Source organism: Anser anser, assembly GCF_964211835.1.
Source record: "Anser anser genome assembly, chromosome: 1".
Classification (NCBI taxonomy): domain Eukaryota; kingdom Metazoa; phylum Chordata; class Aves; order Anseriformes; family Anatidae; genus Anser; species Anser anser.
Window position 1 is genome coordinate 172,977,578 of NC_139720.1, and position 23,164 is coordinate 173,000,741.

At 34.3% G+C, this 23,164-nt stretch overlaps 1 protein-coding gene across 17 annotated transcripts in view; it reads left to right on the top strand.

Annotated features, from left to right (window-relative positions):
• PCDH9 (protocadherin 9) overlaps positions 1–23,164 on the top strand; it is an 803,467-nt gene that overhangs the window by 282,160 nt on the left and 498,143 nt on the right. Inside the window, exon 3 of one of the 17 annotated variants that reach the window (XM_083820655.1) lies at positions 4,825–22,523. The exons of the other annotated variants lie outside the window; for them this stretch is intronic. Coding sequence (XP_083676781.1) covers positions 4,825–4,842 — 18 coding nt within the window. The 3' untranslated portion in view covers positions 4,843–22,523. Of the gene's footprint in view, positions 1–4,824; positions 22,524–23,164 lie in introns of those variants that run through there. 17 annotated transcript variants of the gene reach the window in all.

A 23,164-nucleotide genomic window follows, 5' to 3' on the forward strand; every position in this document is an offset into this window, starting at 1 on the left:
TCCTGTGGTATGAATGTGGGAAGGTTGTTAGAGTCTGAGAAATAACCTTCCCTCTTCAGAAAAATAACAAATATGGTGCAACTGTTTTTACCTTAGTAACCAATGGGGCTGCAAGGTGAGTTGGCACACATTCAAGTGCAAAATATCAAACAGTGAACCCTCTGCTACAAGGAACTCTTTTTAAATTCACTGACTCGGAAGAGATTGAATATGTGAGGGCTTACTAATGACTAGCAATGGTGTCACTCTCCCTAGACCTGCCATAGAGGCATACTTTCTCCTTTGAGGCTAGTTTCAGGGTATGGCAGAGATTAGAAAGGATCAGAACAAGGGAACTGGGCATTTGTACAGCAGAAGCTCTAAGATCAGATTGGTACAGAGGAGGAGTTTAATTTGACTCAAATGGAGGAGTTTAATTTAGCTCTAATTTCACACAGTAAAACAAACTCAGCAAAAATGATTTTTTTAGGGCTCTAGCACCTTAAAATGTCTTAAGATAAAAAAATAGTTGGGCTTAAAAATAAGCTAAGGACTCTATTTACATTCATGCTGCCTCTTTCTGTGGTTTTAAATACTGGCTCTTTCAGTGGCTGAAAATTTACATTTATAAAGGTATACATAGTTTACACAATGTTTAGGAACAGCTACTGATGTATGGAATTTGTAGGTTATTAATGTAACTTCACAGGCTGCTCATGATGTCATGGCTCCCCCATTCTTCTAACCCTTGTTCTAAGGACCTACATTCTATTTGGCAAGTTATTTTCACAGGTGTTTTTGGAAAACAAACAAACAAACAAAAAAAACCAAACAACAACACTATTTTAGATGAGAGAAAAGAAGGTCTATGTGGATTTCTAGAAATGTGAAACCATTCTTTAAATGCTTTCTTTTTCAGATATATATTATGTTAAATATTACATTATTTCACTATACATTAGCCTTTCTAGGGTATATTAAAAATTTGTCATTATGGCATTTATGAAGACAACAGTTTAGTGACTATCATAGAACCACAGAATCATAGAATGGCTTGGGTTGGAAGGGACATCAAAGATTGACTGTAATAAGATTGACACTGAATTAGGGAGAAGGACTACCAATGAGATTGAAATACATCTTGAAAAGTATCAGTTTTTCAGTTTTCACCTAAATAGTCCTTAGTCTTTTACAATATGAGTATTTCACAAAAAAGGTTTAAAAAGAAGGTTTAAAGAAGGTTTAAATCACAAGTTTTGCTTGCAGCTATCAGGTGCAATCTAAAATTTAGACAAGTTTTATAATACTTATAGAAATATACTTACCCTGAAAGTACAGTTGAAAGATTGTTTTGTTGCAAATTGCACTTTCTGTAAAGAAAGACCATAGTATGTCTCCAAGTCCAGACACTTCCTCAAAAAAGTATCTCCTGATACATTTCAGAAAATATTCTAGGCAAACAGTTAAAGTCTACAGTGTTTCAGCTAGATAAATTTTCTAAAATACATGCACTCACAATATTGGTTAGGGGGTGGACCACTGATAGGAAAAATCATTACCTTTTTTTCTTGAAGATTTTTTTGCCGTTTTGTCTGAACCAGCATTAGTACTAAATGGCTTACTTGTTTAATTTATAGAATTTTAGTTTCATTTCAGATTTTGTGATTTCCATCCCATTACTGTGAACTTAGACGTTATCTGGGAGGTCCAAAGAGCAAGCAGTTCTGGTTTGTTATGAACATTTTGTTTTGTCTCTCATTCCTTCCCTAAATGCAAGTACCTTTTACAGGCTCTATTGTGGTATATGTCTAATGAACCTTTTCTCTAATAGCTCCCAAGGAACAGCGAAATAACTACTTTGGCAGATGCTGCTGACCAAATTCTCTGGTTCTGTGGCTGCTGGTTCTTTTAAGGAACTTGTTTTCCTAAGTTTTGAAAAGTCAAGATCCTGCTCAATGTGTCCCTTGTGGAATGATAGCCTAACTTGCAATACCGTTAATCATCAGATCATTGTTCCAGATAGTGAAAAAGAACTGGTGGTAGCTGGCTGTATAATAAAACTATTTCTAATGGGAATTCATGTTCATCTCATGCTCTTCCAGTTCAGGAGAAGAATACAGAATGAGTTACAACTCCTGTCATATAATATTCTGTCTTTCTCTTTGATCTCTCAGCATCAGTTTTGACCATGCTACTGACAAAAAGGCAAGTCGTGCTCTTTTCCCTGCCTCCAGCTGTCTGTTCCTGCCACCTCCGTCGTGTCAGCACCAGTGAATGTTCAGCAGTTCAGGGAAAAGTAATAACTTGGGGAGGCAGGTCTACTTTTTAGTCAGTTCAAGGAACTGACATAACTGGTGAGCTACGTGATTTAAGTATTGACATAGCAAAGGGTGTGCCCAGAAAAAGAGGGACACAAGTGAGGGCCGTCTTTCTGGTGGCAGCACAGTCTGAGATCATTTAAAAGTTTATATAGTGGGGGAAAACGTAAAATAATAATAAAAAAATCTTTGGCTGGTGTTTGTGAATGTGTGCTAAGCTCTTGCGTTTAATGAATGTCAACTGCTTACTTCTGTTGGTATCCACCCTGGTCTGTTTTTCGCATTTTCAATTTTGGTGATATCTTGGGTGATATCTGAAGATTTCTGTTAGAACAAGTGAATTAGGTAGTCACATATGGTTTTCTTTATATTTATCAATGTATGCTGATACAACTATTGATTCATTTTGATGTAGGAATTAGCAAGAAAAAACTAATTCAGATTTGACATTTAGTTCTGAAAGTGCTGAAGCTCAGTTTTTCTGGTGAAGTAAATGGATGGAAGAATGGAAATTCCTTTTACTTCTCTTGATATCTTCTGGTGGTACAGTTTGTTTTCAGAAGAGCCTGGTGGTCAGGGGAGACAGTGAGAAATGTGGTGTTTTGAGCTAAAGACATACTGTAGCATCTTTCTGTTGAATTCTGTAATAGCGAGAGTAATGAGACTATCACTGTGTGGACAGAATACTAAATTAATATGTTGTTAATATTGTATAAACAGGCTTTCTTATAATTATGTTTTGTTGTTTTGTTTTGTTTTGTTTTCCTTCTGTTACTGAAAGCTGAAAAGATAATGCTGGAGTCCAGAATATCTGAAGTTTGTGTAGTTGTTGCTAAAGACAAAATTAGACAAAAAACAACTAAACAAAAAAACAACAAAAAAATAAACAAAAAACCCCACAACTTAAAGCCTCCATAAGACATTTCAGCTTTACCTAATTTCCTTCTTTCTTTTTCTGATGACTTCTATCAGTTGTCAAAGAAAATAGTTATGAAATGTTGAAAAAAGATGTGAGTTTCTAAATAGTTAGGTTGATTTTCAAATAATCTGAAGCTGGGAGAAAAGTTAAGCTATTTTTCGTCATTTCTGGCTTTTCTTTGGGACAGTGTGAGTTGTTTATTGTTAATTTTTATTTAGGGTTATTTTTTTGAAATAAAGAACTGCCTTTTTTTTTTTTTTTTCTCTCTCTAGAACAATGACCAATTCTGCATAATGTACACTCACAAGAAATTGCACATTTATTCTGAAATAAATATTCTAAATAAATATTTATTCTAAAATAAATACAATAAATTCCTTCCTGTGAAGGAATAAGTCCATTGTAGATGCAGATTACTGAGCGTTCTTGAATTTGTACTGAGGTAATTTCAAAAAAATTGTCAAGATGGTTGGTAACAGGATACTGAGCCTTGACCTGAACCAGTATGACCTCTGGAGGCCATTCAATACAGCAATCCACTACTTGTCGTGTGACATATTCAACTGTTTTAGACTGTATTTATTGGGCTATTTAATTTTGTTTTGTGCTTCTGTCATGTCATCAATATTCTGATGGTCAAGGTATATAATGCTTTTGTGTTTTGTGACACAGAAACACCACCTTTTTAAATTTGTAGATAACTCAATCTTTTCTCTCAACTTAGTGCAAATTTTTCCACCGATCCAAGTAAACACAGTGACCACTGCCAAAAGTTGAATCTTCATGTAAGATTTTTATTTTCCTCTTAGAAAAATGCAATCTGGACAAAATCAATAACTTTAAGAAAGGAAAGATTTTCTCAAAATTACTGAACTGTTTTTATTTTGATGTCTTCCTAAAAGAATTCATCAATTTAAGTAAAATATAATTTTTATTTTAATGTTCCTTGCTTTCCTGAAGAAGGACATGGTAATTTTGGACTAATTATATATTGTTGTCTTTAATAAAAGTTGTTACGTTTTTAGATAATGCACATTAGTAGAGATGTCACAGAAAAGGAAAATAAAACCAGACAAACAAAATGAAAATTGTTATGTCTTGAAGAACTAGCAAAAATGTCAGAGGATGAAAAATGCAATACGTTTCTTTTCCATGATGTACCTTATCCAACAGAAACACTTCTTTTAAAATAGAATAAATGGATGACATTACCTATCTTTTTGGTATTTGATAAAATATTAAAGTATTCCAGGGAATAGGGAAGTCTTCACTTTCATTCTTTTTTTTTTTTGTTTGTTTCTTTTATTATTATCATTATTAATGCATATATATATATATATATGTATTTCAAAAACACAGGACAGGTTTCCTCAGATGAATTGTGAAAGAAGAATTCTTATAGTCATATTTACAAAGTAATGAAAGAAATATATATATATATATATTTTAACCATTCTGACAATGTTCTGCCTTGTAGTATCGGAAAAAGAAAACAACAACAACACACAAAAACTTGAAAATATAATGCTATGTATTATTGTTTGCTATATAGATACTTTGTGGCAGGACATAATAAATACTTACATTTTTTTTTTTTACTCTCTTCAGATAATCCCCCTGCTTTGAGTTGAATTTATAGATAGCATGTTGATCCGTTGTGACTGTATACCTCTGTGGCTTAGAAGAAGGTTCTACTCTCTGAAACGAATGAGTTGAAAAGCTCCAAATACAGGCCTGAAGGCAGTAACAGCTTCTGGGGACTAAATATTGGAATAGGGCCTTGTAAAGGTGTTTGTGTTTCTGGTAGCGGCGGGGCAAGTTCATGTGTTCAAATGCACATTCATGTTTTTTTTTGTTTTGTTTTGTTTTGTTTTGTTTTTTCTATTTGCATTTTGTGTATATCATGGAAAAACAGACACTCTTTTTTTTTTTTTTAATTTACGTTTTAATTATGTTATCTCAAGTAAGACTGTAAGCCAAAATTGTGTCTAATCTGTGGGACAACTGAACTTGGCAATGTGTTTTATGGTTCTGGCCTGGGAATCCTGTTTTAGCATATGCCATAATGCCCTCCTCTCATATACATGCAATTATCTTTTTTTTTTTTCCTATTTAGGATTATTGTCCATCAAACATGATGAGATGGGGTTATCTTAGTTATGCTATAAATGTTGTGTGACATGCACTATGTTGTATATGCCCTATGCAGTTCTCTTAATTTCTGCAATTCTGATAAAGCTTGACTAATTTTATTGCAACTAGGATGATACTTAATATAGATTACGTAATTTAATGCTGTGGTAAAGTAATGTAGTAGACAGGTGATGTTGGCTTGAAAATCACACGAGAAAATTTTAAAGGTAAGAGGGGCTTCCTGTTTTGTACCTAATCTTCACAGAAGCTTTTAAAACCTCCGGCAACTTAACATGGATCTGTAGATCAAATTTTATAGTCTTCTGCTTTCAGCTGTTGAGGTTTTCTCCAACTTCCAAACAAATGGAAGCCAGAAATTTTTTTTCTTCCTCCTACTTATCCAAATTCATACAAATAAATAAAGTATGTATATGCAAGAGATGGAACATAGGGTGACCTGCTTTATGTAACACTTTAAATTAAAGCTGTGGGGAAAAAAGACTGTGGATTTAATGTGGGGAAAAAATATTTGTAATAGACTTGGTGATTAGAGTTTGTTTTGAGAATAAAAACAATTAAAGGAACAGTTAATATTATTCATTGAAGATCTTTGTGCAATACTACTGAAGCAAATGCTATTTGGTAAAACATACTCTGCAAAATTTATGTAATTTAGAAAGTTATCAATTGACAAATTTTCCTTCTTTGTCTAACTTCTAACATAATTTTCAGAGTTGCTTTTAGACTTTTTAAAAGTATTTCTTTTGGCACAAAACTGGTTATTTGTATTTTAGCTTGAGAGTTTTTGTTTGCTTGTTTGTTTTGTTTGTTTTAAAGCTCTATTTTCCTAAATTCAAAATTTAGAAGAGTCTTTGCAATTAAATATAGGAGTTGTATCACAGCACTAAATGCAACTTATCTTTGCAAAATCTGACATAAGTAATTACCATGGTAAAACAGATTCTGAATTAATTGATGTGCTAATATTTTCTTAAGGTTATATTAAATTTTATGAACATAATGGAAAAGTTATGTCGGATTTCAGAGTTAATAAAAGCTTTAAATTTTGTTGCTGTATTATCAACATATATTACATCAGAGGATTCTCTATCACATCAGGGAATACTGGATTTTCAATGGGACATTAAATGTCAATGTAATAAAAAACCTGCACAACTGATATTTGTGAAAGTTGTTAATATGAGAGACCAATCAAGGGAATGATTTTTATATTTTATCAGGAGTTTAAGAGTAATGAAGAGGCTCTTCTTGGCTGCATAAACTGAATCTGAGTCATGGAACAGTATTATTCTGGTTGGTCCTAGTTCTTTGTGATTGTCAGGCAAAAGGAGGGAAAGGAAGTGTTGTATTTTGCTTCTCTGTATTTTTGTGCCAGCTACCATAGAAATTAAAAATATAATAGATCTCTAATTTTCATGGATTAAACAATCCTTAGATGATGGGGATCTTAGAGATTTTTTTTTCCCCCTCTTCTCTAATTAGAATACCTCACTACAGGAAGGATGACTTCATGATGACCCTACATTCAAATGTTAAAACTAGTTGCTTATTTCAGCTTAATTGAACAAATCACATCTTTGTTCTGTACCCTAAGCATAGGTAAAGAAAAAGTATTACTAACTGTTAAACAAAATCCACTTAAAATTTAAAAATACTAAAAGAAATCAGAACAGGGCAAGCAGTAGTAAAATTTCAGATAAACCCTGGAAGCTGAAATGGAGAGGAGAACAGATCTATCTAATTAAGGGCTAGGAAACTTGGGGGGTGGGGCAGAGAAGGGAAGGATTCTGTTTAGGATGGTTAGCCCATGTTCTCTATTTTTTTTTTTTTGTTTCCCAAGCAAGAGATAAAATTTAAAAATAAGAAATTGCAACTTCTGTTACTCAAAGATCATGATTTCACTAAAAAATAGTTGGGGAAGTATTGGATGCAAACATGTGAGACAGAAATATTGCTGAACTGTTCACTCAGAATCCAATTCCAAAACACACTCTGTTTTACAGAGAAGGATATCAAGTGACTTGAACTGAGTACATGTCCACAAAATATAGTGTGTATGTTCAGGATTTAGACATCTCTTTGTACTAAAGTGTCTCTGGAGTTTTTAATTGTAAACTTTTTAAAACCCTTTTAGTGTCAATCCCATCAAAATAATATTAGGCCTAAAAATGAAAGGATATTTCAACCAGTAAATATTGATACCTTTGTGTAAATTATGTTTCATGTTTTCTGCTTGCTCTATATGCACCACTTCTAATGAATCATGTGAATTATCCCTAAAATGACAAAGTAATCAGAACTAAGCAGAAATGAAGCAGAATTAAATTTAAAAAAGTTTTTTTTTTTTTTTTTGGGGGGGGTGGTAGTGGTGGCAGGGAATGACAGTAGAATAGCTTTTCTCTGGTTTTCCATTTAGATTCTCCAGAAGGAAGACTGAAATACTTTTGGAATTTGCTGTTTATCTCCTAGACTGCTGGAAGATATAGATTTGACAAAACTTTTTTTTTTTTTAATAATATATATATTTGATTATACACTTTGGAAAAAAATCTAAAACAAAGAGGCTGTCTACACTTTCAAATGGATTCAGATTCTTAACATTTTTTTTTCCTGAAAATTAATTTAGACTAATTTTATCTGTTTCTAATGTCTCAAGTTTTCAAAGACCTTCTAAATCACCTGAATCTCCTAGATTTTAAAAAATGTTTCCCAATGTTTCCCTGGTTAAACAGAAGAAAAACCTTGTTCCTCACTCCCCCTTTCCCCCTCTGCAAAACTGAAAAAAAATAAAATAAATGAAAAAGTTGGTGTTATATAATTAATGACATAAGGAATCTCAGCAATACACAGGTTTTCTGGTTGGCAAGTGGAAACACAGAAAAATACAGTTACATAACATTAAATTTCCTTCAGAGAAACTGTGAAAGTTTATCTGTGATTGTAAATTTCTATCAGTATAGCCATATTTAAGATTGTTGTTGCTTTCAAACAACCAAACAAACAAAAGACAACCAACCAACCAATCAAAAACCCCTTCCATTATATTTTTACTTGCAGTAACCAAACTGTAAAAATTTGGACTAAAATATTATGTGAGGGATATCTACTATAGACATAAAAACTTTTGAAAAATACTGAATTAAAATAGTTCTACTGTTTCTAAAAAAATGAGATTAGAGAAAAATCTGTTTTCCATCTCTATATAATTTAACTTGACAAAAGAGACTTTTCTATAACCTTGTATGCATCATCTCATAATGTTAACGGTATCTATTGGCATTCTAAATGCCTTATTAAGTTAGCAGTTCCATATAAAATGGAAAGCTAATCAGATCAGCCAAGTGCCTGACAGTATGGAAAATACCTTTGAATAGTGATGATAAAATTCCTCTTGCTGAACTTTTGACAGCAAAATGATAGATATTGAATTACAAACCCTGATGTTAGACTCCATCTATAGTAAAAGGAGTGGCATGTCCAGAGAGCAGGTCACAGACGTGATTGCAGTAACAGCATAATGCAACTTGGAAAACTGAGTTGCAGACCATGTTTCTACCTTTGCCAGTAATGTTGAAAGTTGAGATTTGGTTATCCTCAGATTGCAGTAGAATATGCAGCAGAAATACACAAATATCATTTTGTGGCATTCTTTATTATTTTTCTTCTTATTATTATTATTTTTTAAAAACAGTTTAAGGAAGGTGACCAGGTTAGGTCAGACAATCCACAATTCTGCTGGACTTCAGAGATTTTGGTGTAGACCTAAGATGTTTGCACTGTTTTCATTCTAACAGTCCTTGTTGAAATACTGTCAAAATGACATTTTGTGCCACTCAAAGGGTTCCCCCTTCGAAAAAGAATGAAAATAAAAAGCATTCATTTCACTGTTAGACATCTTTTAAAGAAGAAATTCACTTGATGCTGTAGTACCTACAACCCTATCCTAGCCAGCAGTTAATACAGACTATTGAACATATGCTTTCTTGGCTAGCAGTCAGACTTTTTTAGCAGAGATTATTTTATGCATACACTCCCTTTTGAGCTAATGAAATAGTGACAATATTTCTAAAGAAAACCTGTATATGAGAAAATTGCTTAGGCATGCACAGCCTTTTTTCAAGAAGCTGTCAAGGATTCATATTGATGCTTGATGGTATGTTATTAACATGCTTACAAAACTAATTCAAAAGCAGTAGAGTAGTGCTGTTTATACGATTTGTGGTAATATTACCATTACTAATTACATTATATTGTAATACTGATACAAATCAACTGCTGGCAATGTCAGGATTAGTGTGGGATGGTATAACAAGCAAAGCTTTTAGACCTTTTGACATTGTCTTATTGAAAAATGTTTGTTATCTTGTTCTTTAAAATGAGTGAAACGTTTGGTATCCAAAATACAGTAAAGACAGCATGTGTTTATCATGTATTTATTGACCTCTGTTTCCACTTCAGGCTTATCTTTCATAAAATTAGAAAATTTTTAGGGAGAAGACTATTGAAGACTATTTAAGAAGGTAGTGATGATTATGAAGAAGCCTCATTCACAACATGAAAGCATGAAAGGTGCCTTTTATCTATCTATCTATTTATTTATTTATTTAGAGAATGTGCGGCAATAGGATCAACACAGATCAGTTAAGATTTCTTGATGTATGCATCAACCTCTGACCAACTACGCAGGCAGCTGTGATAATTGTATTACTAAGTATGCAATGTTTTAAACCTCAGCACAGCCCCTTCCCGCTCCTTTTAATACTAACTTCAGTGTAAGTACTGAGATAAAATTTGTGACATTCAGACAGAAAAGAAAATAAGATTAGACTTACTGGAAACAAGCTATATGAATAATTGAATAGGAATGCCTGTAACAATGTAGGTTCTTTATGCAAATCTTGACAAAATATTTTTTTTTCAGTTTGTGAAAGAAAAGTTGCTAACAAAGGGCTCAGTCAATCAATTTCTAGTCATTGTAATCATGGTGATTTCTGGAGTTTCTTTGTGAGCATTGCTTTGTTTCTTTGATATTCTGATGGTCTTCATTAGGATTACTTTATTGCTATTCTTTATTGGGAGAAAAATAAACCTATAACAATAAATTCCACATGATTTCCTTCAGACTATTGTCAGAAGTTTACATTTTTTTTTTCTTTCAGTGGTAACATTAATTAACTGTACCCCTCCTCCTCAACCAGAAGGCTGCTGTTCACTTTATAATTTGTTCACTTCATAACAGAATTGCTGTGCCACTTGTGTAAATGATTACAAGAAAGTCTCAGTGTTCATTCCCAGCATGGATTCTAGCTTACATAATTCACAGGATTGGAGTCAACGCATAGAACTGGGAGAAAAAAATAGTACATTGAATTGTAGTGCCACTTTCAAAGCTGAATCACCACTACCTTTGGGATTTCAGTAAAATGTAACTTTGCATCACTGAGAATCTTCCCACCAGACTAGAATTCTCTTCTGAGGGGTAAAGGATTGTCCTTCACAATATGCTGCCTCTGAGAGAAAGAGAAAACATGAGAGACATTTTACTGCTTTTAAAGAGAGAGACTACTTTTTCCTCCCACCCCCGCCCCCCCCTTTTTCTTTTTTAAACATGCTACCACTAATATGCAGATATTTAGAAATATCTGGAGAGTACATGTTATCAGCAATAAATTCTGTTTTCTTTTTCCCATTGCATATAGTTTTCTAGCTTAATGGTGTAGCTACTGAAATGATCTATCCCCTGGACATTGTTGTTTTTCATATAATTGAGACTTTTGTATCTTTACTTTCAGAGAGTTTCACAACCATGAAAGGTTGTAAACCTTTAGCATTTACTGTTTTCATAGTTTATCGATATAAGAGATGCACTGCATTGAACAGCAGTACAGAGCCAGTCACTCTTGGTCAGGTAGTGGTTTGAATCTTTGAACTCTTTGACCTTAGAATTTCCCATAAGTAGTCTGTTTGCGGTATTTCATAGATAAATCACATCTACTTTGAGCTAAATTGAAACCACCAATTTATTTCATGTGGGAATAACCCACATGGACCTAAGTAATGGTCATCTATTTCTCAAGAACCACATATTATTCTTTGTAGTATATGACCATGTCTTTGCTCTTGAGATAAGGATGGAAGTTTTCACAGTTCATAACATTAGGGAACAATAAGAGAAAAAAGCAAAACAAAACAAAACAATAATTTGGTATTTGCAGGATGATGATATAATCTTCTATGGCTGAGTCCAGTTGTAAACTGTCATCATTAACAATTAGTTCAGATCCCTTTCAGCCATAAAGAATTGTACTGAATTAGAAATGCCAAGACAGTTCTGTCCTTGGTTAATGATTGTGTTATGTTGCCTTTATGTGTGTATTACATCTAGATGTCTGTGTTCAAAACAAGCAAACTATTCTACTGAAATTATATATTCACCTTGGCACAAGTTATAAAATTTTATACCTGTCAAATCGTCTCATACCAGGATATCAGTTTTAATTAGACATTACATAGACAATAAATAAATGAGAACTAATTCACTGTAGAGTAAAAAGGTGAACTTACTGTTGGGTTTGCAATTTCTTTGCAGCATTATTTCCTTTTCACATTTCATTTTAACAGTTACTAGTCAAGTAACAGAGATTTATTTAAAAAAAAAAAAGAGTGGAACAAAAGCAGGAGGTAGAGATCCATGAAACAATGGTAAATACAAGATGTGACTTTAACAGTAAAATGTTGATAGTATACAGAGTAGTATGTTTCAAGCTGTAAGGGGGAATGCACATGGTTTGAAAATCAAACTTTCGTTATGAAGTCTCTTTTTGTTTTCTTCTGGTGGGGCAGAATTTCTTTGTGATATAGAAGATTTCTCTCACTAGATTTTCTTCATTCTGTGTTCATTGCTAATATCAATACAGATAGATTTTAGAATAGGTTTAAAAGAATGAGCAGTGAAAAATGTGCTTAATTTCTTTACCTAAGAAGATGTTAATTTGTCTTTCTAACAGCATACTTAATTGCTTACAAAGGAAAATAATTGCATGTCTTGTGAACCTTTCAGTTCTAACACTGACTTTATATTTTAACTTTAATTCTGTTTAATTAATTGTAATTTGCTTTTTAAGGTTTTACTCCAGAAAAAGAAAAAGATCCTTTAGAAAGTGACTTTGCCTGTTTTTTTTTTCTATTTTTCCCTTTTTTTCTTTTTTTTTTCCTGAAAACATGCAAAATTACTTATGTCTACAACTGCTGTAGCTGTTGCTTTTACTTTCTGCATATTTATTTATTTATTTATTTATTTATTTCCTCTCTCAGGAGAAGCAGCCATTACCATTAGGTATTATTTATTTAATATTTTTATGTGATTTTTTATGTCTTTTAAATTACAGCCTTTAAAAATAATGGGAAGCTGTAGGCAAAAGAATGCTGAAGTCAATTTAAACCATGCCAGCTGGCAAACACAAGAACTCAGTAAATTGGCAAGGACTTATCTGGTGCTTCTTCTTCAATTTAATGTTTATTGTGGAAGTATTTTACATGTGTGTGTGTCAATGTGTCAAAATGCAAATCAGCTCATCATCCTTATTTCTCCTTCTTTCTGTTATGTGCTGGGTCTTTTATTTCTCAACTGTAATTAAAAGATCAGTAGTTCATTATTCCTGAGTTCTTAATAAATGGAGGTGATGTTACAGAACTTTCACAGGTATCTTCACAGAAAGGTACAATATCCAATGTAAGGATCCATGCAGAACCATATCCTCATATCCAGATGATATACATCCAGATGTAATACATCCAGTACACAGGCTCTCTAAGTGAGCAATTAAATTCAGTGCTCTCCTTTCAGTTCTCTCTTATACACATGTTACTTTGGCACCTAAGTGTAAAAAATGAATAAAAGATATTATCCCTGCTAAGGCTTATTAATGATCAAACATAAACAAGTCTCATGGCTTTTCTTTTCTACACTGCTGTTAGTACTTCCTGATTTGACAAGTTACAGTGTATTTTAATTTTACTTCTGTGCAAGAGTCTCCTATAGTAATTAAGTGGGAGAAAACAGAGAACTATGCTGGGGTAATGATGCTAGTGTCTTACAGCCAAAAATACTGTACATTCTTTTGAATTCAGAACTTTCTTGCTAGTTTTCTTTCCTTTTTTTTTTTTTTCTTTTTACCAACAGCAGACCAACAGTTTGCAAACCAACATGATTCACTGAGGCATCTAAATAAAGGTTTATTTTTTTCTTTTGTGCGCTGTAATGTTCAGACATATGTTGTGAGTTGTGTGGGGCTCCATAGGAAAAATGAACTTTTTTCATGTTTAGCTTATGTTATTTAACTCAGTATATTAACTCTGTATTTTCCCCACACCCTTTTCAAAACCAACTTTCCTCCAACTTCTGGAAAGAGGCAAGTCCCTTTATTGGGAATGGGAGACAAGGATGTTCAGAATCTCTTGGTTTTGTCCATTAGTTTCAGAGAAGTTTGCTTAATAAGAAAGTTTATATACACAGTTCACTTGTACAAATCAGACACTGTAACTTCTACGGGTGCTCTGTGACATCTCTATAAACTATTTGAAGAAGAAAAATTAAGAATTTGGTGTCCAGGTAATAGGTTCTTCAAAATCAGGGTTTCACTTGTGAAATTGAGTTAAAATTTTGATGATAACAAAGTACAGCACTCTTCCTTCCTCAGAAAAGACTATGATTTCTTGCATCTGTATTTCTGAATATATGATCCTAGCAGAAAAGTAAAACAAACAAACAAACAAACAAGCAAACAAAAAAACTAAAAGTTTGATTAATGGGAGCTTAGAAAGCTAAGTTTGAGGCCTGATCTCAGAGCTTTTAGACTGGAAAAAACGTCCCATTAATTTTAGTGGGAGTTTTGACTGCACAAGGACTTTCAAGATCACGTACTTTCTTGTTCATTAAAGGATAAAAAGTAATTAGAAATAAAGCACAGGAAAGATTTTATGTAGTATTGCTTTTGTCAGCTGAAAAATCCATATTATTGTAGGAGTTTAGGCTAATCTCTTTCTCTTCCTTTCTTGCATAAAATGAAGACACAGTAGGTTGTTTTCAGACTCTTAGCAGGTCTGTCGTTCTATTTGTTCATTTTACTGGGTAAAAGCAACTGCCAAGTTGTGTGTGTTTGTGTGTTCTTACTTGCTATGGATTACAATCAAATCTAGGATGCTGACTTTGTCATTTCCCTTTTCCATCCAAACTGTTTAGTTCAAGATATTCTCACAACCTTTTTGTTTGTCAATGGTAGATGATAGATGAAATAAAAAGCCTGTGTGCATTTTGGTTGAAGGTTTTTGCTGATGTCAGCTCATGAAATAGAAGAACAGTTGGAGAGAAAAAGATAAAACTGTACTAACTTACAGAAACAAATCTTGCATGTTTTATGATACCTTAAATTATGTTGACTTTTCAACCCCTTTTGATGAAGAAGCTATATATTCTTAAGACCTCTCGAATCCAACCCTGAAATTGAAATGTAAGGTTGTGGTGGTTTTACTCGGGTGGGCGGCCGAGCTACACCAAATCCACTCTTTCACTCCCCCTCCTCAAAGAGGAACGGGAAGAAAATATGATGAAAAGGGCTCAAGGGTTGAGATAAGGACAGGGAGATCGTGCAGCAATTATTGTGATGGACAAAACAGACTCAGCATAGGGAGATAGTAAGATTTATTACCTATTAATAACAAGCTGGAGAAGTGAGAAACAAAGGAAAGAAACCAAAAGCACCTTCCCCCCCATCCATCCTCTTCCACCTCCTCCTCCCGAGCGGCGCAGGGGAACGGGGGAACGGTGGTTATGGCCAGTCTATAGCGCTTCTTCGCCGCCACTCCTTCTCGGTCACTCTCGTCCCCTGTGCTGTGGGGTCCCTCCAACAGGATGAAGTCCTTGCCGAACTGATACAGTGTGGGCTTCCCACAGGCAGCAGCTCTTCAAGAACTGCTCCAGATATGGGTCCGTACCACAGGGTTCATCCCTCAGGAGCAAACTGTTCCAACCTGGATCCCCCACGGGCAGCAGCTCCTGCCAGGTCACCTGCTCCTGCGTGGTCTCCTCTACACGGGCTACAGGTCCGGCCCGGAATCTGCTCCGGCAGGGGTCTTCCACAGGCCGCAGTCTCCGTCGGTGCAGGTCCACCTGCTCCACTGTGGTCTCCTCCACAGGCTGCAGCGTGGAATCCTGCTCCACCGTGGTACTCCATGAGCTGCAGGGGGACAGCCTACTTCACCATGGTCCTCACCACAGGCCGCAGGGGAGTTCTGCTCCGGCGCTTGGAGCACCTCTCCCCCTCCTTCTTCACTGACCTTGGCGCCTGCAAGGCTGTTCCTCACTCCTCTCACTCTCCCAGCTGCTGTGTGGCACAGCATTTTTTTCCCCTGTCTTAAATATGCTCTCACAGAGGCGCAAAACAACATCACTTATTGGCTCGGCTCTGGTCAGCAGTGGGGCCCTTACCAAACAGCGGGCAGCTTCTAGATCCCTCTTACAAAAGCCACCCCTATGGCCCCCTGCTACCAAAACCTTGCCACGTAAACCACTACAAAGGTAGTCATGAACCCTTTCAGAAATCATGAATTTAGGTCAACAAATAATGGGAGTGCTTTCTGCACTGGCCTCAGGGACAAGGGACTCATCTCCTATTGGAACATTAAACCATTCCTTGTAATACTTTAAAAATATGTTTCATGTTACTCTTTCCTTGTGGATATATATACATATATATATATGTATCTCCATACATATATTCAAATATATATATTTGTCTGTGTCAAAACCTTCCTTCTTTCAGTCTCCAGCTGTAATTTATTTGGGTGAAGAGTAAGGTCCAGGTTTAATTCTAGTTAGAATAGTCGCTTGCAGGACAGAGCAGGAGTCATTTCACTGCTTTCTTCTGTCTGCTTGCTGGTGGGAATAGAGAAGCTGTAGAAAGATGGGGATCAAGGCAAGCTGCTCTCTTTGCTGACCCTGCCACATGTAATGATCTTAATTATTACCAAAAGCAATAGAAAAGTGAAGAAGGCATTTTATTTCTTATGTAGCAGCAGTCTGCCTTTTGGGAAAGTAGCTATGTAGAAAAATGGTCTCGTACTCAATGATCCCATGCATTTGTTTTTTCACTTGGTAATTTCTATATGAATGGAATTTTATTCCTGTCCATTCTTGTTTTATTTTGATTGTCTCGCTAAGCTTTCAACTAGCTTAGGGTATGGCGAAAAAAATCATTATTGGCTGTTATTGAAATTATTCTTGTGATTACTTTCCAATTGTTATTGGGAAACAATACTTACAATTTCTGTAAAGGTGATTTATTTATGTAAAGGTGACTTTCTATCAAGTAAGATAGTATTTGATAATATGGCACACAGCCTTCAAAAACTCATCACTTTATCAAAGTGGATAAAACTGTGCAATATACACTCTAAAAAGAGAACTTGATCCACAGGGACTCCCTGTCTGCTTTTTCAATGGTTTAATTCTGTTGCCTTTGGGTGAATTGCACTTCATTTGTACTCATGTAAATGAGGAAAACAAAATATCAGAGGAGGTACAGGCAGATTTTAAAATGAGGCATTCTCAGCGGCTTTCACCTTTCTCTTAAACTATGCTTATTTAATCTCCTTGGATTGTATAAGTACCTTTTGATTCAGAGTATAAGACCAAATAACATTTCTGCTTGTGTAAAGCATTTTCTTCTTTTATTTTAAATGAAATTTTATATGGCAAAGAAGGGACCTCCTGAAGTCAGCTGGACATGTAACTTCAGATATCAGAGGAGAATACTTTTCGTTGATACAAATACGTACAATGACTTTTTGCTTTCAAGGGGAGTTCTTGAAAAAAGCTTTTAGAACTGTAATATAATTCTCCAAGAACACCGAACTTGTGTGAAATACCTGAGGTGTCCGTTGGGAGTACTTTGGAAGAGACATGTGTTTTCCACTGTGAATAAAAGTACTATTTGATGTAAAGTTTTTTGAGGATTTTGCTCACTATATGATGTTAAAGGAGTGGATAAACAATTCTGTACAGAATGCTAATGTTCTGTCTGAATATGGTGCACAGAATACTTGTTTGCAATTTGGTCATGTTACTCTACAGAGAATGGATTTGAAATTGTCTGACTTTCCAGATACATTACTCTTAATGTAACGTTCTCTCTCTGGGGAGCATCCTTTTCTCCAATAAAATAGAACAGCAAAAAGGCCTGGTGCTGGGCTGGTACCTGCATTTCAGACTATCCTTCCAAATGCATGTGTTTTTCTGGCTTACATTGTTCAGAATTATTGTGCTACTAATCTGTTGTCACATTGGATAACCAATTTGGTTCCTATAGGAATACGTAGTTTTGAAGGTTCTTCGAACTTGGTAACCTACTGAACTTTCCTTCCACGGTTATTTTATAGTCACGTGGAGTTATAATGATTTGAGACCTTGGAGACATGGTATTTTGGGGTGTCTGAGTATTATACTCAGGAGGGAACCTGATGTACATAGTGCTATTTATATTCAGCAGTTAGTAACAGAGCATGAACATCCATTAATGCTCCTGCATTAAACACAGCTTTAATTGCAGCTTTAAAGATCTGCTGTTTTTGCTTTTTAGAGTCTCATGGTTGATTAATAATATCTTAATAAAAAGCTTAATAGTGCATTAAATTAAAAAAAAAATCTTATTGTTATAAGACAGCAATTTCAGTTGGTAGTTCACTAAACAGAACAATAAAAACCTGCCCTGCTGTCTGAAAATCTGTTGCCTGGTTGCAGCAAAATATTACACAATAAGCCTTCAGAAACCAAACTGATGTTTGATGTAGCACTTTAAATATTACCATGCATATGTTTGGTAACACTAGACTATGTCATCTGAAGTTTGTGAGACCTCGTTAAAAGTTATTTATCTTCCTTCGACAGAAGTTTTCTCCCATTTTGCTTTATATATTGCCAGTATTGGGCTTTTGGGGCGGTGGCTTATCCAAAGATCTTTAGTAAGAATGACACATCTTTTTTATCTAAATATTATTGCTTTTTTGGCACTGAATTTTGGAGATATGCCGAAGTACTTGTGGGAGATTTGGGTACCTGACAAACCATGGGTGGTAAGATATCAGATCCACTGAAATAAATAAAATAAGCATTTAATTTTAAGTCAGGTATTTTGGGCCCTGCTGTCACTGAATTCAATGGGCAAACCTCCTGCAGTACTCAAAGTGCATTACTGCAACTGTATAAAATAATGTTTCTTTTTTTTTTTCTTTTTTTTTTTCAATATTGTCATGCTTGTGTAAAGCTGAAGTAATGCCTGTAGTGAAGTAGAACTACCATCTGACAAGAGGAAGAGTGAATTGCTCATTTGAAGTTTGTAATACATTTTCTGTTATCTTTATGAAGACTAGCTATTGCCATCAGAACAAATAATGGTTCACAGGTAGGCCTGAATAGTACCTTTCTCCAGACATCCTCTTGTTAGTCTTGTATAACGCTCACTCTTGACACCAACCCAGTAAGCCAAGGAAAATAACGATCTCCTTTTAAGCACCATGTGGGCTTCTCAGAAGATGAGTCCAGCAGATGCTGGCTGTCCTCCACTTTCAGAGTCAGTAATCAGAGAATAACCAGGGTTCAATGCTTTGATTTCTGAAGCTCTACAGTAAGAGCACCTATGGTTTACTTAGATGCACAGTTTCTGCTCTGTACAGAACTGCAATCTAGTCCATCAATTTCCATGCTGGTGTATTTTTTGTTTTGTTTTATTTTTGTTATTTGCGGTTGGTGGTGGTGGTGGTGGTTTTGGTTTTGTTTGTTTGTCTTTGGGATGGTGGTGGTGGTATTTATTTGTTTGTGAAATGAAGTACTGTAGAATCTGGATAGAATTTTCAGTATCTCTCTATTAACTGTGCTTTTAAAAGAGAATTTGTTGAAATTAATTTATATTACAAAATCCCATGTAGAAGTTCAGAACTGTCACATTTTAAAGTTTAAAAATAAAAATTGCAATCTGAAGTTGTTCACATCTTTTGATACATTTATGTTTAATTACATTTGTTCAACTACATTTATTAAAACTACAAGCTTACAGTAAGAAGTTTTTTTCCTTTATAATTTAGCCCTCTTCCACCAAAACTAAGCACTCTGTGGCAGTTGTTTTAAGCTACGTCAGGAAAAAAAAAAAAAAAAGCTAGAAAATGGCAAGTTTCCAGTATCAGACATTAAACTTAAAACATTAATTAGTTATTTTCTAACATCAATTAGTTATTTCCTAACTACTACTATTCAGCTTTTTAGCCTCAATAGTAGACTATTTTAGCCTCAATATAGGCATTTCAGAGGTAAGTTAATTGCTTTCATTTTCTACTGTAAAATATTCTGAATGAGCTTTGTGGAATCTCTCTTCGTATACTATAAAACCAATATAGAGATCTGGATAGCTATCTTATCTTTCTCTTCTCTATTGATAAAGAATGCTGTGGTTATATATCGATTCAATGACATGAAATTTGAAGGAAACTTTGAAGGGAAAAAGTCCATCATACGTAGTTGGGACAAGCAATTTAAAATGAACATACTAATAAGCAACATCGAGCTCCATATACTAGAATTGTAGGTGCCTATGCATAGGTAGCTATATATAAGTTCCTATTAAAGCAATGGAGAATGGATACCTAGTTAGAACATACCGAAGTACACTGAAGCAGTGGAGTAATGATGGAACATGCACCTAAGCTTCTAGCTCACTTTTTGGATGTCTTTTTGTATACGTACTAGACTGTACTGTTTTAGCAGTTGTCACTGATAATAATTTATTTCAGTGGATATTAAGTATAGAATGAAGAGTCCTGATGTAGTTTTATTCCAAATACTAACAACAGTATATATGTAACCGTTCAAGGTCAAGACCACTTTTTTTTTTTTTTTGAGAAAGTGTATTATTCTACACATTATCTTTTAAAAACTGATCTTTCAATTATAGCTGTCAAGAAAATCATTTTAATGGAAGTTGGATGCTAACATGTAGAAACTAAGTTCTAAGGTTACTAAAGTAGGAAGAAAGTTCTAAACTTTTAAGCTAATTTCCAGAAGATTTTACGTCTCAGCTTTTCCAGAAGATTTCATGCTCCTTGTCAGACAAATCTTTTCAGCTAGGTTTAATATGTCAAGAGAGTTAAACAAATGAGTAGACAATTTCTCCTGCTTGTTTTAGATTAAAAAAAAAAAACAAAAAAAAAAGTGAAAATATATTCTCTTTGTTCTGTTAGCTGATATTTGGTGTGGATTTTTTTAATATTTTTTTTTTTATTTTCTAGTTTATGACAGCAACCTGCTGTGGCTGTCATAAAGCAATGGCTTTAACTAAAGCTTCATTCCCATCAGTACAAATGCTTGGCTTTGAAAAATTCTTCCAACTCTTAATTTATAGAAACCACTTTAAGTACTTTAAACTTAATTTTTTTAAATTTTCATACTGATACATCTTCACAGTCTGACCAATTAGCAAATAATGTTGATGGTTTGTACAGTAAATGAGGACTGATCATTTTGCAATATATTAATTAATATGAAGAAAAGAAAAAAAGTATGGTATTGCTTAAAAAAAAAAAAAAATCGTTGAGTTACCTGTGAGTATTTTGTTCATTTAAATAGCAATTACACAGTCTCTTTCTGAAGGCTTCTTGACAAAACAAATAAATCTTCATTAACATTGTTTATAATGGAATCTAAAACAAACAAAAAAACAAATTATAATAATAAAAAAAGAACAAAAACACTCCTAAAACAAGTTGCACACCACCTACTGGATTTTCTATTTCTTGAAGTTAGATTTTAGTAATTGATTTTAATGTTAATTAGTACCTGGACCCAAAGATTAGATGCAGAAGATTTTAGGTGAGTCTGGTGTACCTGTTTATGTGGCAGTTCAGATTGCATGACTTTATGGGGGAACTAGCATGGGGTGGGATAGATGTAGGAATGGAAAAGAAGCACTCAGTGATAAATAATCAAAAATGTATTTAGCATGTGAGGTGGTGGTAGCAAGTGGATAGCAATTTTGCTTCTATGAAATCTGTTCTACAATATGCATGCACACCCACACACACATACCTATACCAATCAAGGCAGATGCATTTCTTTCATTCTAGTACAGATCAGCAAGGAGGGAGGGGACCAGGACACTGACTACAACTGTGCAACTGGGTCATGTTTGGCAGCTGGTACCCTCTATACAGCAGTTCAGGCTCAGACTTCTATGTGATGCTGGATGTTCATGGATGTGCTCACTCATGAGGGGTTATTGTCTTAACTGTTTATTGCTTTCTAAATCATGTTGTTGGCACGTGCCACAAGCCAAGCTAGTGCGCCATGTGGCCTTGCTAGTCACATAGCCTCAGGCCAGTCTCCTTTATGTCATCCATATGTAAGGCTAGCTAGCAGTTGTCACTGTGGTTTCTATCATTCTCTGGTCTTCAACCCAAATGTGTTACAGATGTGCAGAGTCAGCAACAATTATATGATGGAGTTCAGCTATGGCAGCTTTGTCTTCCAGCCACAGCTTAGTTATTTGTGGCAAATGTAGTCATGGTGCCATTTATCTGAGCAATGCTTTTGAATAGACACATGATTGAAATGATCCCTTCTAGGAATATAGTGCTCCTTTGGCATTGATAACATCTGTTCATTTTGGGAAGAAACCCCCCCCACACACTCCACGCGTATCTGACAGTTTGCATATATGCAAGGGAGAAAAACAATGCATGGAATAATCAAAAACAGGAGGAAGGGGCAAATCTGTGAAGGACGTGTTAAGAGCATAAAGCTTATGACTGAGTTTGTCCTAAAGTAATATAATCTTTCTCTGAGAGACCAAAGAGACACTGAGCTGTAAGTAATGGGGTAAGTTAAAGGATACAATCTGAGAGTATTCAGGTATCTCATTTGAGTATGGTACATATAAATGGCTTGGTTTCCAATTAGTAGGTCATATAGGAACCATTTTTTTTCCTACAGAAAAAGTTACAAAAGGTGAAGCATTTTCTCTGCTGTTCAAGTTAGATGATAATAATTGCTTGAGTCAGGATTCTGAGAAGTTGAATGCTCTGTACATTTTATATTTTATTTTATTTTATTTTATTTTATTTTATTATTTTATTTATTTTATTTTATTTTATTTTATTTTATTTTATTTTATTTTATTTTATTATTTTATTTTATTTTATTTTTATTTTATTATTTTATTTTATTTTATTTTATTTTATTTTATTTTATTTTATTCTATTCTATTCATTTTATTTTGCAGTCTGCAAGAGTAGGTATTGTTATTAAATATGGCAGAAGTTTTTTTTTATATATTGTTCTGTTCATAAGTCTTTGTGCCTATTATTGACTAATGACTAATTCACTATTTGCCTATTATTGACTAATGACTAATTGACTGTTGACTATTGTCTATTGACTAAAATAAGTCTCTTAACTTGGGTATAATTCTGAGATGTTGGACAAACACTTGTATTCTTTGTGTTTGGATTTTATTTTGACTGTTTTCAAAAGTAAGCTGCTTTTTTAGTTTAGAATGTAGCTTTAGTTTAGAATGAATTAAAATACATGCTAGTCAATTAGGTACTATTTTTCTGTCTCAAATGTGGTGTTAGTGAAACTGACCAACTTCAGGTATTTATATAAATAAAAATTTATATCTTGACTTCATTTCATCTTAATTAGTAGCATACAATGTACCATTCTGATTTTTGATTCACCCTCAAGGTACCTGCT